Raw genomic sequence first — 17,924 nt, 5'->3', positions numbered from 1 at the left:
AAATGTAGTCAGATCTGTTTCAATATTTAACTCCATGCATTCCAGCTGTCCCTGTCATACTGCATATTCACACTCTCCGGTCAAGAAATATAGACGCATGCAAATGGTGAGTTATTATATTAACCCTAGACAATTTTTTGCAGAACCTTTCCCGCTGATTATCGGCAAATCGTGCTGCAAAATTTTGGCTGCCTGATCAAAAGTCATCAGATTATAGAAAAGGCAAGAGAAGCAGGAAAACATACACGTTGTCCCTCTGTTCTCGTGTTTTCTCAAAGTCCTTCCTCACAAAATGTCAAAAATTGCATATTTAAAAACTCAAAAACTCATCTGCCTGACATCAGTTGTACACATTGTGCAAGTTTCTTATATTGCCATTGGTAACATGCAAGTATTCTGGAGTTGTCCCAAAGGTGCTTTTTCAGGAGGCAACTGGACTTTCTTGTTTTTTCTTTTGCAGACATTTCGCTTCTCATCCAAGAAGCTTCTTCAGCTCTGAGAAGATAGTGGGGAATGGAAGGATTTATATTCCTTGCAGACAGCTGGTAAGCTGCATCCTTTTAGAGAGTTCTAGAAGCACTTGGAGGTTTATCTGTGCCCTCAGGGTCACCTGAGTAGTGCTCCTGGTTCCTGTAGTCTTCAAGGATCCTCTAAAAGGATGCAGATTGGCGGCTGTCTGCAAGAAATATAAATCCTTCCATTCCCCACTATCCTGTCAGAGATGAAGAAGCTTCTTGGATGAGAAGCGAAACGTCTTCAAAAGGAAAAACAAGAAAGTCCAGTTGCCTCCTGAAAAAGCACCTTTGGGACAACCATGACCTGAATGACTGAGAATCTCTACAGATTCTGGAGTTGTATTTTTCCATGCACTGGAATAAATTGGAATTCGTATCTAGAGATGTCTGCACCTGTAGCTTATTCTTTTGTTTCCCCACTTCACTTGCAGTGGCATGCCTTGTCGCGTGAAGAACAGGCAAAATATTACGAACTCGCCCGGAAAGAAAGGCAGCTACACATGCAACTGTATCCTGGCTGGTCTGCAAGAGACAACTACGTAAGCTTTGTATTTATATTGTCTGGATCTTGTTGTAAGGAAGACACAGCAATCTGAATGTGCACATGGAACAAAAGGTCATTGCATTGGCATTTTGTTCAGTTTGAGCTCCATACATTTTTCTCTTCTCTCTTTTTAGGACCATTTTTACATGTACAAATGGATTACAAATGTTCTTGCTTGTTTGGGGGTTTTTTTGGTCCAGCTTTATGCCTATTTGAAAAATACATCAGAATGGCAATTTAGTATTAGATAATTGTTTTGCATATCTCGGCGGAGGGATAAAACTGATCACTGTTTTGACATAGGCTTATCCTATGGTTAATGAATACACATGACAATGATTGTCATTTGAATGATGTCCTACTGGAATTATCTTGGAATTTATCTTGGCAATGTGAAATTTGTGTGTGTATAGTTGTCCTAAAGCAAACAAAATGTAGAGTGCATTGAGTTGAGCAGCAATCCTTTTGGCTGTGGGATATCTGTTATTGTTTTAAAAAACCAAGTAAACAGCATTTTATGAAATTGTGAGTTCTTCTCCTCCTCACCCCCAAAATAAGATTTTCGCCCAGCAAATTATAACAATATTTCATTACAATTAAACAGTATGTCTTCCATTAACTTTGTAAATAGTTTCTTAAGAAAAATCCATACTTAACGATAGCCAGAGACTTATTTATCTGAGAGTTAGCTAAGACAGGGCCTTGATGACTCTTAAAATAAACAATTCAAAGAAGTGCCTAATCCCAGCCATAGTTCTGACTTTGAAAATATAGTCTCTCACACATTCATTAAGATTTCAATCGATAGTGGGATATATCCTTAATCTCATGTGCCTAGTTAATGCCAGATAAATAGACTTACTGCCTTAGTCAAATTCCATAAAAGAGCCAAGGAGCTTCAGAGCACAGTGAATCATCTTTGCCTAGTACCTACATTCATTTAACAAAGCAGTTTATGTGTCAGTCCATTTTGCAAACCTTATTCGGTTTTAATGAATTATGCTAAGATGGAAAGAAAAAAAAAGGATAACACGCTATCCAACTATTGGAAATTAAGAGCATTAGTAGATATTTTGATTCTTAGCATGGGGATTGTAAACTCCTTTAAGACTTCTCAGCAATACTTTGAGCAGCTTCTCAAATTAGATTCTAGTTAGCCAACAGTAACTATATATTGAGTTTGATTACTTTTCTCCCCCTTAAATGTTCATGATACACACATTGTTCCAATTCTATGTCTCACAAATAGCTTGTGAAGGATATTTTCTTTAGTGCAATGCCATATTGTAATTTTTAATGAATTCTCTCCTCCCCACCCCCGTGCTTTCAGTGGTTGTGAATGATGAATAAAACCTGATCTACTATGCAAAACTAGCAGAGGAATTTTGAGGTTATGGTGAAGTTTACTGGGGTTGCCATGTATGAGGAAAAGCCCATGCTTACTCCAGGAGGCTGATACAGATGTTGCAATCCAGGATTTCTTGTAGCATAAAGTTAAATAAATAGTACAACAATAGTACAGGAACTGTTCTGCAATTCTCAGCAAGCAAGTTCTTTTCCTCTCTCACATTTCTGGATCATTAAAAAAGCTTTTTCTAGAATTTCTGTCACACTGGTCCTCCATTGAAGGGAATGTCTACTGCATCTGAAAAGGGGTTTGCAAGTAACTTTTGGTGAGATTGTTGTGAACTCTATGATCGCCTGCCTCTTGTCAATCTGACAAGAATGGCGGAAGTTAATATAAACAAAAATAGCTTGTCTGCAATAAAATATAGGCAAAATTTAACATTCATCCTTGAGAATTATAGAAACAGAGACACAACATAGAATATTTTAGGATTGCTTATATAGCAATAGCACTTAGACTTATAAGCTGCTCATAATGCTTTACAGCCCTCTCTAAGCAGTTTAGAGGGTCAACATATTGCCCCCAACAATTTGGGTCCTCATTTTACTGACCTCAGAAGGATGGAAGACTGAGTCAACCTTGAGCCGCTCAGAATCAAACTCCTGGAGTGAGTAGTACTGCAGTACTACATTCTAACCACTGTGCACGCACGATTCTGAACAATCTATTTTCTTGTTATTTATTTCCTTATTATAACTAAAGAATTTTTGTCTTACTTTTTAAAGGGAAAGAAGAAAAAGAGGAAGAGAGAGAAGCTACAGGAGTCAACATCAGGTATATTTATGGGTAGATATTCATGTTAAATATTATTGGCTGTGTTTTAAAGACTGAGCACATTGCTCCAAGATGTCAATTTCTCTCCATAAAAGACAATATATATTCTAATAATTCTTTTTGATGTCACCTCTATTGCCCTCATGTACCCAAGCTAAGAGTTTTAGTCTCATTATAAAAGGATGCTTGGAATGAAGCTCTGTGGCTTGTTTCAGCAATTGGAGAAGAAATTAATTTCCATTCTTTTGGGTGTCAGTAAAGGCTCAAAGATTGGAAAATAGTAACAGCACCAGTAGGTTATTATAACTTCTTTGCCAAATCTATATCAATAAAGAGGGGGGAGAACAGCCTCTAATAGGTCAGCTTGTCCTGCCAAATTTCTCGTGCATGGATAATCTTTACCGAAGATTGTCCATGCATGAGAAATTACTGAAAGACTGTCCATGTATGAATTATTATTGAAAATTATAAAACTAACTACTATCAACTTATATAAGCAGTACCAGTTCAAAAAAATTAAGAAGCAATGACAAAAAGTCAACTGCCTTTTATTCTTTGGTACCATTGCTTAGATTCAGGAAACATTACTTGAGAAGCTGTTTTGTTTCGCCGTGCTGTAAATTGCATTTTAGCTTCATTAACCCATTACTGAGTTCCAGAAGGGTTAAGAATATTCTCTTTTTGGGGCTGTTAAGCAGAGGTTTTAGATCAACATATTTCTTCATTGGAGAAGAGTCAGTTGGATCAGTTTATGAGCCATGTAAATGAATCAATAAATCTCGCCAGAGGTGGGCTGCTGCCGTTTTGGACTGGTTTGGGTGAACCGGTAATTGTGACCTGCGGGTGGGCCCGCCGCCCGCCCACCTGCCCCGGCGCTATCCTGTCCTATATTGCCATGTTTTTGAAGCCACACGCATGTGCAGAAGGCTGTGCGCATGCGCGGAAGGGGCTCACGTGAGCGAATCAAACATGCACGCACGTGTGCTCACATTTTCAGTGCTGGGCAAACCAATTGTTATAACCAGCAGCAGCCCACTCCTGAATCTCATGGATAAATTATGAATGAGTAAATTCAGAAAGCTAAACAGACCTGTAAAATATTTGGATAGAAGAATAATAGGAAATCCCAGGGTTGTAGATTCTTCCGAGAAGACGCCATGACAAACTACTTCCATATTGTTGCCAATAAAACTGAAGAATCAAGCAGCATTCAAAGGAGACTTTATATTAACATACAGTACATTTTTTAAAAAAAATATAGAAAAATAGTGGTTTAAAATCTTTCTGCTGAAAGCATCAGTGAGGTTCTCTCTTTTTAAAAAAATAAAAATGGCTGGTATAAGAACCATAAAAGGCAGAGGAAATCAATCAGTAATGCATATTCTAGCATAAGACCTTTTATTTGGGGTATGCAGAAAAATTATTCAGTGAAATTTGTTTAAAAAAACCAACAATCTTCTACAGGTACCGCCCCACGAATGACAGCTGCCTACATCTGAAGCATGGTAAGAATATTTATAAAAGACTTTCTACTAAATTTTATATACTGTGTATGTATATATGTATATACACGCATCAAAAGATTTCCTAAAACTTTCCTACATTTAATATTTGAAAAAAAAAATCAAGAAATTATAGCACACACAAATTTAATGTGCTACCCTCAAATGAATGTTCTTATGATTAATGGTTTTTATACCGGCTGTGTATTTTAGAGCCAATTCTTTTTCCTTTTATTATTTAATTTCATCATTCAAACTAACTATATCTCACTGACTAGCTGCACGTCTGAAGCCCAAGATTTTAATAAGCAGTTAAACCATTTTGACTGGCATCATACTGCAAAAATCTCCATTAGAAACAAGTTAAACCAAACTGATTTGTTCTCATCACTATTTTATAATCTTGAGTGGCAGGATAAAGAACATTTTTATTTCAAAATACTTATACATTGTAAGTAAAGAAAAACAGAAAAACAGAATACTTAATATCATGTTTGTGTGTTTGTGTCATTTCATTTGTATGTTTGTGCTGTAGCATTTATGAATGCTAGAAAAACACTTCAATATTTCAATATGAGTGGTAATTCTTCCAACATTATGCTAAGAATTGTGGATAGTGAAGATTCCAATGTCAAGCATGGAAATCAGGAAACTCAGGCAGTTCAAATAAATATAAGGGTTTATTGCAAGCTTATGCTCTCTACAGGAATCTGAACTACTAATGGTTTAAGCAAATTGGCGATAGATCAGAGTCAATGGAATTGAAGCTGGGCTGGACTTAGATTTCTGGTGGGCATGAAGGGACTTGAAACTGATGACACATTTGATCCTTCCCTCGGGCTCAGCCTGGTCATCTCCTACATCCAATGATGTATAAAAAAATAAAAATTCTTACATTAAATATTAACATGTAATATCAAATTTTGAATGTATCTAATATAACAACCATTTAAATCTTACACTGAAGTTACTTCAGTGATACATTTACCAAATCCTGTTGTTCATCAACATTAACCAAATAATTACCTTTATTAATCTACAATAATTAATTACCATCATTCGTGATTAATCAAATAATATTTTTTTCATTCACTATCAAAATTACAGTTATTGGGAAGCTTAATAACTCAATAAGCAGTAAAACATATTTTTATTGATATAAATTATTGATAAATAAAAATAACAAGGTATAACTACGAATAGATATGTGCAAATTACTCAGCTTTTTACAAGGTATTCTAGATTTTTTAAAAAGAAATTCCCCAAATATGCTAAATTTGAAAAATAGTCCATTTTAAACCCTGGTGAAATTTCCTGAATTTTAAGATGTTCTCTGTTTTGGACAGCTCAAGTTGTTTCAGTTGCCTAAAAATATGACTTTGTATTACAATAATATTTATATAATTTATATATTAATTATAATGAAAGAGTGTCTTCAACAACCAAAGACATATCATACAACTATTTTAAATTGCAATATACATTGAATTTGGGTACAAAGAGTGATAAAGCTCGTAACATAAATACTTGCATCAACACATTTTTTAATCAAAAAGTTATTGTCATTTGTATAATGGGAAGTGGGTTTCTTGGAAGGTGGGGGCCGCAGTAATAAATTGATCATTTTGTGCAAATGTGAAGAAATCAGAAGTCTAGACATCAGTGAAGAAAACATTAAAACATTCTGATAGCTTATCTGAATCCTGTTCTTGACTTGTGCAGAATAATAGAACTAGAAGTGGCCAGTCCAATCACTTCAGTGCAGAAATCCCAGTTAAAGTAACCTTTTCAGATGTCCACCTTGCTTCTTCTTGAACACATCTAGTGGAAGAAACCAACTCACCATTTCTCTGGGCAATAGGTTCCATTGTTAAACTGCTCTGTTATGCAGAATTGTATCATGCCTTCCAGTAAAATCAATATACAGTATTGTTCTGTACCCTGTATTCTAGAGTGGTGGAAAATAAGTCCTATTGTTTTTATACTTTTTAAGTATTTGAAGAGTGCTAGAATATGCCTCCTCAGTCTTCTGTTCTTGAAGCTAAACATTCCCAAATCCTCCTATCTTTCTTCACAGGTGTCTAATCTGTGGATCATCCTCATTGCTCTTCTTTGAATCTGATGCAGTTTATCTGAATCATTTTAAAATATGCCCACTACTGGACAAATTTTCAAGATATTATTATACAAAGTACTATGTTGGCTCATATCATTTAGATATGAGCCAGCAGTGTGCAGCAGCTGCCAAAAAAGCCAACACAGTTCTGGGCTGCATAAACAGAGGGATAGAATCAAGATCACGTGAAGTGTTACTACCATTTTATAATGCCTTGGTAAGGCCACACTTGGAATACTGCATTCAGTTTTGGTCGCCACGATGTAAAAAAAGATGTGGAGACTCTAGAAAGAGTGCAGAGAAGAGCAACAAAGATGATTAGGGGATTGGAGGCTAAAACATATGAAGAACGGTTGCAGGAACTGGGTATGTCTAGTTTAATGAAAAAAAGGACTAGGGGTGTCATGATAGCAGTGTTCCAATATCTCAGGGGTTGCCACAAAGAAGAGGGAGTCAAGCTATTCTCCAAAGCACCTGAGGGTAGGACAAGAAGCAATGGGTGGAAACTAATCAAAGAGAAAAGCAACTTAGAACTAAGGAGAAATTTCCTGACAGAACAGTTAATCAGTGGAACAACTTGCCTCCAGAAGTTGTGAATGCTCCAACACTGGAAATTTTTAAGAAGATGTTGGATAACCATTTGTCTGAAGTGGTGTAGGGTTTCCTGCCTAAGTAGGGGATTGGACTAGAATACCTCCGAGTCCAAGGTCTCTTCCAACTCTATTATTCTATTCTACTATTATTAAAGCACTATTCCCCATCCTATACCTATGCATTTGGTTTCCTTTTTCTAAAGAAATAATTGTCCATTTAGTTTCCATTGGTTTCCCTTTAAGTTTCCATTGGTTTCCATTAAGTTTTTCCTTTATTCATTTCTTGAAGATCAAGATTCTGCCTTCTAGAATATTTTTATCCCATCCAATTTTGTGTCATATGCAAATCTGATAAGCATTCCCCCTTCTTCATCTAAGACATTAATAAAAAATTTGGAAATGTACAAGACTAGAGACTGAATCTTATGATACCCACTCAATACTTCATCCAGTTTGATGAGAAATTTTTAAGTACAATTTTTTTTGAGCCAACTGTGTATCCATTTAATTATCATACCCTCCAGCTCATACTTAACGAGCTTGCTAATCAGAATGTCATGGAGTACTTTATCAAATGTTTTGCTGCAATCAAGATACATTAACTCTACAATATTTCCACAATTTATTACAGAAACTAATAAAAAATATGAGATAAAGTTAGTCTGGCAAAAATTGGCCTTGAGAAATGTATGCAACTTTTGGCAATTACCATATTGTTTTCAAGGTGCTATAAAATGATCCTTTTATGATCTGGCACAGTTGGGGGAATACCAATACTTTTGGCTATGTCTATACATTTCTACCGTTTTAGGCATGCCCTTGATGGTATGTCCCCTCTTCCTATCTCTGTGCTTCATTTCTTTTCAGAACTTTACTTTTGGGTAGCTACATTTGCTGCTTCTGCTGTCCTTTTCTAGTTCTCATAAGATTTTCCAGTTGTATGTTAACATTTACAGATTGTCTTTGACTTACATTTAGTGACCATCCAAAGTTATAACAGCACTGGAAAAAGTGACTGATGACCATTGTTCACACTTATGACCGTTGCATGAGCCCCATGGTCACATGATCAAAATTCAGATGCTTAGCCAGATTCACTTAGCAACCATATTACTAATATAGCAAGTGCAGTGATTCACTTGACAACTATGGCAAAAAAGGCCATAAAATGGAGCAAAGCTCACTTGACAAATGTCTCGCTTAGCAAGAAACTTTGGGCTCAATTGTGCCCATAAGTCAGGCTCTATATGTAGCATTTTTAAGAACTCTCTTTTTTCCCATAAATTTTTTCCACCAGAGAAAACTACCTTTACTACCTTTATTAAACTATACTATCTTTTATTATACTATCTTTATTAAAACCCACTTTTTAAAACAAAAGGTGTGCAAAATATTCAACAAACCATGTAGCTTTTTTAAAAGTTTAAAATCAAGAACTCCACCATTACGTAATAATCACTTTCTACCAATATTCCTGTTAACCTCCACTTTTTATTCATAAGTCTTCTCTTATACTCTCTTTGCCTTTTTCCATTTCCCAGAGCTGCCCACTTCCTTGCATGCAAAATATCTAAATGCCATGAAGTCTGCAAATCTTGGAAGCGGGATAAATTGTATGCAAAGTAGAGACAAGTTAATTAGTCTAATTTTTATAATCCTTTTCACAGAATTTGGGTAACTTGGCACTCTGTATGTTATCGCTTGCTACAAGCAGAAAAAAAAAAAGACCAAGAATTTCCCATTCTTTTAAAATAGGTCTGTAGGACACATCCAGCAATACATTAGCAGAAGCTGTCTTTAAGTCAGGGCCAGACAGATTTTAGGCTTTAAACTTCTTTAAATATAACTGCAAACTTGTAAACATAGTCTCATCCCATAAAATTGTCTTCAGTTCTAAAATGGGAGCTTTCACATATGATCTTTCCCAAATATTTTCCCCAATCCTACTTGATCTTTGAAATCTAATTTAGGAAGGTAAAATGGCTTGGTTTTTCTGATATCTGTGACCATATAAATCTACATAAAAATAATACAATAAACCAATTTGATTTTTTGGATCTGTGCAGAATATGTTCCTTGGTATTTGGGCCTTTTAGCTATTGTAGTCTTTCCCCATCCTTAATATTAAAAACGAGATAAATGTGGAATGTAAATACATGAACCAGGATACAGATTCTTCTGACTCCATAACATTAGCAGGAGAATGATAAGTAAAAGGATGCATGAAACGATACATGAATAAGCTACAAGAAGAAGAGATAACTGCTAGTTTAGACCAGTGGTGGGTTGCTCCCAGTTTGGTCCGGTTTTTGCGAATTGGTAGTAATGGCGGTGGGAGGCTCCACCCCCCCACCCCAATGTAATCACTGACGATCTGTGCGTGCGCAGAAGCAAGCAAGTGTGCTCCCGTTGTGAACCAGTAGTAAAGGTAAGTAGAACCCACCCCGGTTTAGACCAAACCACAGTGAAATCTCACTTTTCCCAATTTCATTGTAGCATTCCAAATTTTCCTTGTGATTTATAACATGTGTAAATTGCCTGATGATGTAATCAGATAAATAATGTAAATCCTTGCTATGCTGTCCTCTTCAGTTCAATGGACATTTCTGAATAAGAAAATAGAGTAACCGAAGTGAAGTAAGATGAGATTTCACTGTATTCATAGTGTTAAAAGCCTCTTTGGGCATTTTACTTCAGCAGTTAAATTAAAATTAGCTGATTAACAGGATTTAGGCCAAGTAGGGAAACATTTTCTGTTGCATTCAAGAGAAAATCTCCTTCTAACCAGGCATTAGTTTGTGTGAAAATCCCACCAGTTATTTCAAGATCTGCCTGTCATTTCTTGAATGCATCCGGTTTACTACTGGGGCAAGCAAGATGCTGCATTGTGAAGCATTTATGTTTAATTTAATTTCCAACTGGTCTTTTCTATTTAAGGATGGAAATGGTCGTGCTGTTAACCCCAATTTTTCAAATATTATTGAACTATATGTGTGTTAAGCTGAAGGTACACAGTGTGAGTTACATTTTTTAATGCTTTGAAACGCTTGATTAAACATAAAAAAAGAAAGGGGCATTGAAGATAGAGTGAAGCGTAGCAATACTTAATTTGTAAGGCTATGCCCCTCTCATAGCTCAAAGTGACTATGACAGTGCATCAAGTTTGGTCTAGTGTTTAAGGTAGCAGGCTAGAAAGTGGGATACCCTGAGTTCAAGTCCTGCCTTCGCCATGAAAGACAGCTGGGTGATCTTGAGCCAATCTCTCTCTCTCTCTCTCTGCCCAACTCACCTCACAGGATGGTTGTTGTGTGGAAAATAAGAGGAGGCGAGATAGGTATGTTGGAAATGTTCACTGCCTTGCGTTATTTGTAAAAATAGAAAAGGTATATAAAAAATAAGCTGATTTGCCAGATGTCAGGGTAGTAATTGGTTCTTTTAGATCCAGAGACTATGAGGACACCACTGAATAAAGAAACTTTAAACTTTATTAATAATTCAAGTAAGCAGATTTAAAAAGCATAACATAACACAAACAGCATAGATATCAAGCAAAATGATACTCAAATCTCTTAAGAGCTCTCAGGAGCTTCTTAATAATGACAGCAGAGATACCCTAAGGGCGACCAATTTCTTCAGTACTTGGTGCTAAGTTCCCATGTAAAACAACCCCAAGGTTGTTAGAGAAGGAAAAAAAGCACCTTTGAGATAACTATGACCTGGATGACTGAGAATCTCCATAGACAACAACCTGACACCATGACTTCATGGACATCCTATAGTCATGAGACTGCAAGACCTGATTGTCTATGGCAGGGGTATCAAACTGGTGGCCCTCGGACCGGATGCATCACACACAGGCCACGCCCACCCCAGCTCTGTGAATGGGGAAAACGTCGCAAAACGTCATGTGACGGCAGCATGATGCTGCGAGTTGACATCCGTGGTCTATGGAGATTCTCAGTCATCCAGGTCATGGTTGTCCCAAAGGTGCTTTTTCAAGAGGCAACAGGACTTTCTGGTTAGACCTTGAGTAAGTGACCTGACCTTGAACTAGGTTCTATATGACTCTGGGATGGAAACCAAAATTCATCGAGATTTTCACAGGGGTGCAGCTATATTAAGATCCTCCTTTATCCATCAAGCAAAACTGAAGATTATGCAGGTTAGTTCAGAATGAGCTCTAATTTTTTCTTGATATGAAGGATAAATCAAAATATGTCACTAAACTCAAAACTGCCATTATACAAGTATTCCATTAGAATGAAAGGATTACACTTGAATGAATACTTGTACTTGGTGCTTCCCTTGTCAACAGCTGAGATATTGAGCACAGCACTTTTCCAAATGTTTCTCTCTTCCCTTTTATTGTACATAATAATAATAATAATAATAATAATAATAATAATAATAATAATAATAATAATTTTATTTCTATACCGCCCCTCTACCGAAGGACTCGGGGCAGTGTACAACCTATTAAAACAAAAAATATACAAATATCAAAATTTAAAATTATTAAAAATATTACACAATTTCGGCCTGGATTAAAACCCCCAATTTAAAACTCCCAATTTAAAATAATTACATAGTTAGCCCCATGTAATTATTAACTCTATCCATAATGGTCAATCTTGTTCCTTCTGCTATTTTTTTAAGCCGTTGTAAAGATCCTGCCCATTTATCTAGGAGAAGTTAACTTCCTCCCAGAAAAAAAAGTAATAATCAGCTACCGATAGTTGATGAACTATTCAAATAATGTATTACATAACATGCAATACAGGCTTATGGAGCTTATATGGGGGAAAGATAAATCACAGTGATAAATCAAAAATTCTCCTAGGCTACAAAGGAATATATGCAAGAGATGCCAAGAGATACTGGAGGCATTGCATTCTTTTGGGATGGTAGCAGGGAATTTAATTAACATTCTAAAAAGCCACTGAGCCACACAAATCTTTTATTAAATTTTTATTCTTTTATTCTTTTATTTTATTTGCACAAGTTGAGATCTTACCCGCTTTGTACTTTTGTAACTGTTTTTAATAAGAAAGCATTATGTAATGGCAAGAATTTATTTAAATTTAAGCTGGAATTTAGAACCCCAAGCATAAAATGATGCACTCAACATAATATACTTGTTCAAAACTGAAACTTTTTTTAAAGTTTTAAAGTTTTTTAAAGTTTAGAAACAACAAGGAATTTGGTTTTGTTTCTTTAGAACAAGTTGTGAAAATTTCCATAAGCGTAAAAGGAGTAGCCTCTAGATGAGATGGGCAGCACATAAATCAAATGAATAACTAAATAAATTGTTTCCAGTAATTTATACTAAAATTACTGCTTTTTTTTTCAAACATCCCAAATTCAGATTTACCAAATTTCCTTAACTGAAAAACTAAATGAATATTCTGCTGTTATGAGTCAACACTAGGTTTCAACTAGTATGTTTTAATATGCTTGTTCGTGTTTATTTAGTGAAGAAAGTAACATCTCAAGAAGATGGTGCTATTATATTATTTAATATATTAGATTGTAAACTAGGTTGTAATCCTGCGGAGAGCCTGGTTTTTCTTGTTTGTCTATAATTGAGTGACATCTGCTGGAAGAATCGGGGAAATGGATTTATGATTTAGAATCCATTTTTTTTCTGGTTCAAGATTTGCCACCAAAACAAACATAACATCCTCTTATTATTATAAAAGCTTTACTAACAATGCCAATTCTTTCCTAAGCACTGGTGCTTTCCAAATATGTTGGAGGAAAGTTATGAGATTCCATATTGTAGATATATTACTCAGACCTTGTAGGTTGGCGCACATGTTGTTGTCAATACTGAAGTTGCACCAAAAATGGACTGTAGGATCCAATATGAGTTGGTCACCGGGACACATAGAGAAAGAAGTTTCCTGAGGGCTCCAGCACAAGTCCAAAAACTAGGAAGACTAAATCTCTGATCCCAGTGATGGACTTTGATTGGATTCTGCAGGATTATCCTGGGACAATTGCCTTCATTCGTGCAAAAATGGACTGTTAATGATTCTATATTTGCGGGGGGATTGGAATCTACGGTTGGAGCAAAGTGCTGTAGCCATACGGTAGTTGATGGACGCTTGGATCATTTGCTTTCCATAGCTGTGACAGATTCCAGAGTTCTGAAACAGTGGTGGGTTTCAAAAATTTTTACTACCGGTTCTGTGGGTGTGGCTTGGTGGGCGTGGCATGGCTTGGGGGCGTGGCAGGGGAAGGATACTGTAAAATCTCCATTCCCTCCCCAATCCAGGAGAAGGTTACTGTAAAATCCCCATTTCTTCCCAATCAGCTGGGACTTGGGAGGCAGAGAATAGATGGGGGCGGGGCCAGTCAGAATTTTTACTACCGGTTCTCCAAACTACTCAAAATTTCCGCTACCGGCTCTCCAGAACAGGTCAGAACCTGCTGAAATCCACCTCTGTTCTGAAAGACTATCATGTCTTTCATGCTAAATTATACATACTGTACATTTTCCAGCACAGACTGCTGCTGTGGCTTTCTAGATGTTATACAACTCCCAACATTACTCACATCAGCCAAATTGACCGGGGTGATGTAGAGATGAAATTTACCAATTAACTGGAGGGACATGAGTTCTTAAATTGCCTTCAGAATCGTTATCAATAGTGGGAGATAATTTTCTCATTGGTGCAGGATAAAGTATGTGAAGCACACTACTCTCTTTATTGGTGCTTGGATACTGCTTCAAAAAGCAACTTCTATACAATTTTTGAATCTCTTTAATTTTAAAAAAGAAAAAATCTATCAGATTAATGTAATGACACTATATAATTTAGCTCCATTGTTAACATAAAAAGGAAATGAAAGTTCTGCCTCTCTAAAAATTACCATGAAAAAAATATGGTATCAGTAAAACTTTTGATTTGTGGCACAGTCCATATTACAAGAGAATTGTCAGGCGTGAAGGATCGGGATCATGCATAAGTTCAGAAGATTTATTGCTCAAGCCTACACACAAAAATCTAGTCAATTAACATGCAATACCAAATTGGCATCATATATAAGGGTTAACAGAATTCAAGAGAAGATGGACTTGAACCATTTGTGGGAGCAAAACAACTATAGGCTGTTGACTCACTTAACTCCACCTTCCAGCTCTGCCTTCTCTTCTCCTACATCAGGGGTGTCAAACTCAATTTCATTGAGGGCCGCATCGGGGTTGTGTTTGACCTCCAGGGGCTGGGGTGGATGTGGGCATGGTGGGTATGGCCACCTCAACATCACTCATGTTGGGGCACCTGTGGTGGCCTGAGTGCTCTGCCAGTGAAAACAGGCTCCCGAGCTCTGTTTTTGCTTGCCATGGCCTCCTGCAACCCTCTGCCAGTGAAAACGGAGCTCAGGAGGGCCGCACAAGGCCCTCCCAAGCTACTTTTTCACTGGCAGAAGCACTGCAGGCTGATCCTTCACTGTTTCCAGGGCACCCTGTGGGCCACATCTAAGTACCCCGTGGACCAGATCCGGCCCCCAGGCCTTGAGTTTGACACCCCTCTCCCATATGAACACTGATACAATGCACAAATACAGGGGAAAGCTAAGAACCTCCCTAGGGGAGCACACAAGTAAGCAAGATGGAACAGGCTATCCCTCTGAATAAAGTAAATGTTACAACTGCCAACAGATCAAAATATTTTGCTTGAATTATTTGTTCCTTAATGAATTTGCTACATTGCATATTAACGGGTTTTTTTTTAAAAAAAGAAAGGTTATTTCAGTAAACACTGATTATTTGTTATCACAAGAAAAAAAGTATAATATAGCAGCACATCATTAATTATAATAGCCCAAGATTTATCATTAAATTGCTACTCCATCTAATTACAATTGCCCCTGCAAGATTAACATTAAATTGATTTATTTTTAGGTTACTCCCAGGTAACAAGGCTTTTATTGTGCAGGCAACACTACAGTCACAGAATTATACCTGGGGCTTAGATGGTATGGTTTTTATTACCTTCCTGTGTTTTTCCACATTTTTTCTCCTCTCCTCTCCTCTCCTCTCCTCTCCTCTCCTCTCCTTTCCCCTCCCCTCCCCTCCCCTCCCCTCCCCTCCCCTCTTTTTTGCCATTGAAAATTTATTATGGAGGCAAAAGTTTTAAAATTTCATCAGCCTTCCTTATGAAAACAGCCTAGAGCTTGATAGAGATGTAAAGCCAAATAAAAGGATTTATATTATTTATTTATTGCAATAAATTTATTATTTATTGCATCTAATAAATGTATTGCATTTATTAGATGCATACTGTTATATGTTGCTAAATTATTATGTGGACCATAGATTTTGAGTTCAGTTTTATATTTCATTGTAAAGTTCTCAAAGGAAAGGAATATAAAATACTGTAGCTTAGAAATGCATGGCAAAAGAAAAAAAATATTGGAAACTGATAATCTAACATAATTTAGATACTTAGATAAATTTTTTTTCTTAAAATAATTTTTGCAATTTATTTTTGCAAAATGGACTCTGTGAGAAATCTGTAAGATAAATTTAGAACACAAGCAGATTTGAAGTAGAATTTTATATTAAACATATATTGTATTGAGTACATATTAAGTATACTGTAATTATTTCATGATAAAGAGAGCTGTAGAACAAATTGCTGGAGGAAATGTTGGAACCCAAGAGTCAAATGAACGATCATTTACTCAGGTGGTTCAAATCATGAGACAGACTCCTGGCATGAGAGAGACTGGTGCTGAGTCACTTTCCTGTCCCTTTTAGCTTGAGGTCATCCATTAAAGTTATCCTTAGTCTATATATTTATTCATGAATAAACCCAACCAAAACAACCTTTTAAAGAGTATTCTTTTGTGTTAAATATATTTTTGCTTGCTCTAGCCCTTTTCAAATTGTACAGTGTAGAAAAGGACAAAACCTTATTGGGAGTTTCTTGGGAGGTGGGGGCAGATTAAAATCCAGCCTCTGATCTCTGCATGCCACAAGTCTTCAATTATCCGCTCTTCTTGCTGCCAAAATTTCACTGTTATCTTTCAACTGTGGAGTATTTTAACAAAAAAAAAAAACAACCCAACAACTGAGGAACAGTTCCTTACTTCTCTGCTCCAGTCACAGAACTGCACTCCAGCGCAAATGGCAGAGGCAGCAGATCTAGTTTTGTGGCTGAGGCTCAAGGCTTCACATATGCTAAAATGTGACTCGGAGCGCTTTGCTTTGAAGCCTAACCACAGCCAGGGAGCTGTAATTGCTGTCTTTGATTGCACCGACTTCACTTGCGGGTTAGGCTTTGCTTGGGCTTGCCTGGGTTGGCCAAACTTCAGCTGCAGCCCTCCAGTGGAGCCTTAGATGTGGGAAGTCTTCCGTCTCTGTAGCACATACCTGTGGTTTCTTGAAAGGAATCCTGGCATGACCTGTTTCATATCTGCTAGGAAACTCCATTATGTTCCTTCAAGGCTCCAATCAGTTTATCGGTAGGAAGTGGAAAGGATCTCCAGTTATTGTCAATTTTTAGCTAGCAGTTACAGGAGGCAATGTTGTTGCTGGTATCATTTTTATTGGGTGAAGGACTTCCATTCTCGGACTTAAGCAAAAGACAACTCTGTGGGCTGCAGAATTTAGGTTTAAATAAGTAAAAAGCGGAGACGTACATTTAAAGTTTGGCAGTACCCTCTTCTAAAAAGTAGCACTCACATTTTCAGATGTATGAAAATGGGGTCCATTAAGAATAACTGTGATGCTTGGAAAGAAAATCACAGCTACAGTCAACGTCAATCCCATTTCTGAAAAGGGCGGTCTAGAGAAAGACCGGACATTATTTTAATCTTCCCCACTTCAAAGAAAGTTTTCTGGAAAGAGAAAGGGTGTGAGTTGAGGGGACGGGAACCCATCTCAACAGAAGAGCATTTCATTTCCTACAGCAAGGAATATTTTCCCGGCTGTAACGGGAGAATTGCTCTGAATTGCTCTGCTTGTGCCGTGAACTGCTGGCTTGGTGCCTGAAGGCTATTCCTCAACAGGAAACAGAATGTTTTAATGTAAGACTGAAAGGAAAACCTTCCCAGGAAGAGCAACCTGGACCAAACCTTTGAAAATCTGGGATGAAAAGGCCTAAAATAAATATAAATCGGCGGGGTGCTCTCTTTCCAGTGGTTTCTTTGCTTTTTTGCTTGGCCTCTTCTCTGTCCTCTTTGAAAAAGAAAGTCCTTCATGGTTTCCTTTGATCCCCTTCTCTTCTTGGGCAATTTTTTTTTAAAGACAGAAACTGATGAGGCTTTTTAAAATAGTTATTATAAGATAATTTTACGATGAAATTAGAATTAGGTGAGTCAGATCCACACCGCTGCAGTTGAATGGGTGGTTTTCTTCCCCAGAGGATACCGGAGTCTGCTTTTTCAAAGGTTAGGAAGATTTAACGTAAAGAAATAGTAAAATAAAATAAAACCTCTGCAAAATAACCTCCTTGCATTGA

General features: G+C 36.9%; 1 protein-coding gene across 15 annotated transcripts in view; it reads left to right on the top strand.

The window, feature by feature from the left end:
* Positions 1–17,924, top strand: part of LEF1 (lymphoid enhancer binding factor 1) — a 115,234-nt gene that overhangs the window by 94,060 nt on the left and 3,250 nt on the right. For 6 of the 15 annotated variants that reach the window (XM_087875557.1, XM_034442247.3, XM_087875556.1 and 3 more), the window contains 2 exons: positions 947–1,054; positions 3,193–3,241. In XM_087875557.1, coding sequence (XP_087731683.1) covers positions 947–1,054; positions 3,193–3,241 — 157 coding nt within the window. Of the gene's footprint in view, positions 1–946; positions 1,055–3,192; positions 3,254–4,705; positions 4,747–17,924 lie in introns of all 15 variants that reach the window. The other 9 variants (XM_087875561.1, XM_087875560.1, XM_087875555.1 and 6 more) reach the window with 2 other exon arrangements.

The sequence above is a fragment of the Pantherophis guttatus genome, chromosome 8 (genome assembly GCF_059756535.1).
Source record: "Pantherophis guttatus breed Tessera chromosome 8, ASM5975653v1, whole genome shotgun sequence".
Lineage (NCBI taxonomy): Eukaryota > Metazoa > Chordata > Lepidosauria > Squamata > Colubridae > Pantherophis > Pantherophis guttatus.
Note: the sequence above shows the minus strand (reverse complement) of the source record. Positions and strands in the feature narration are given on the sequence as shown.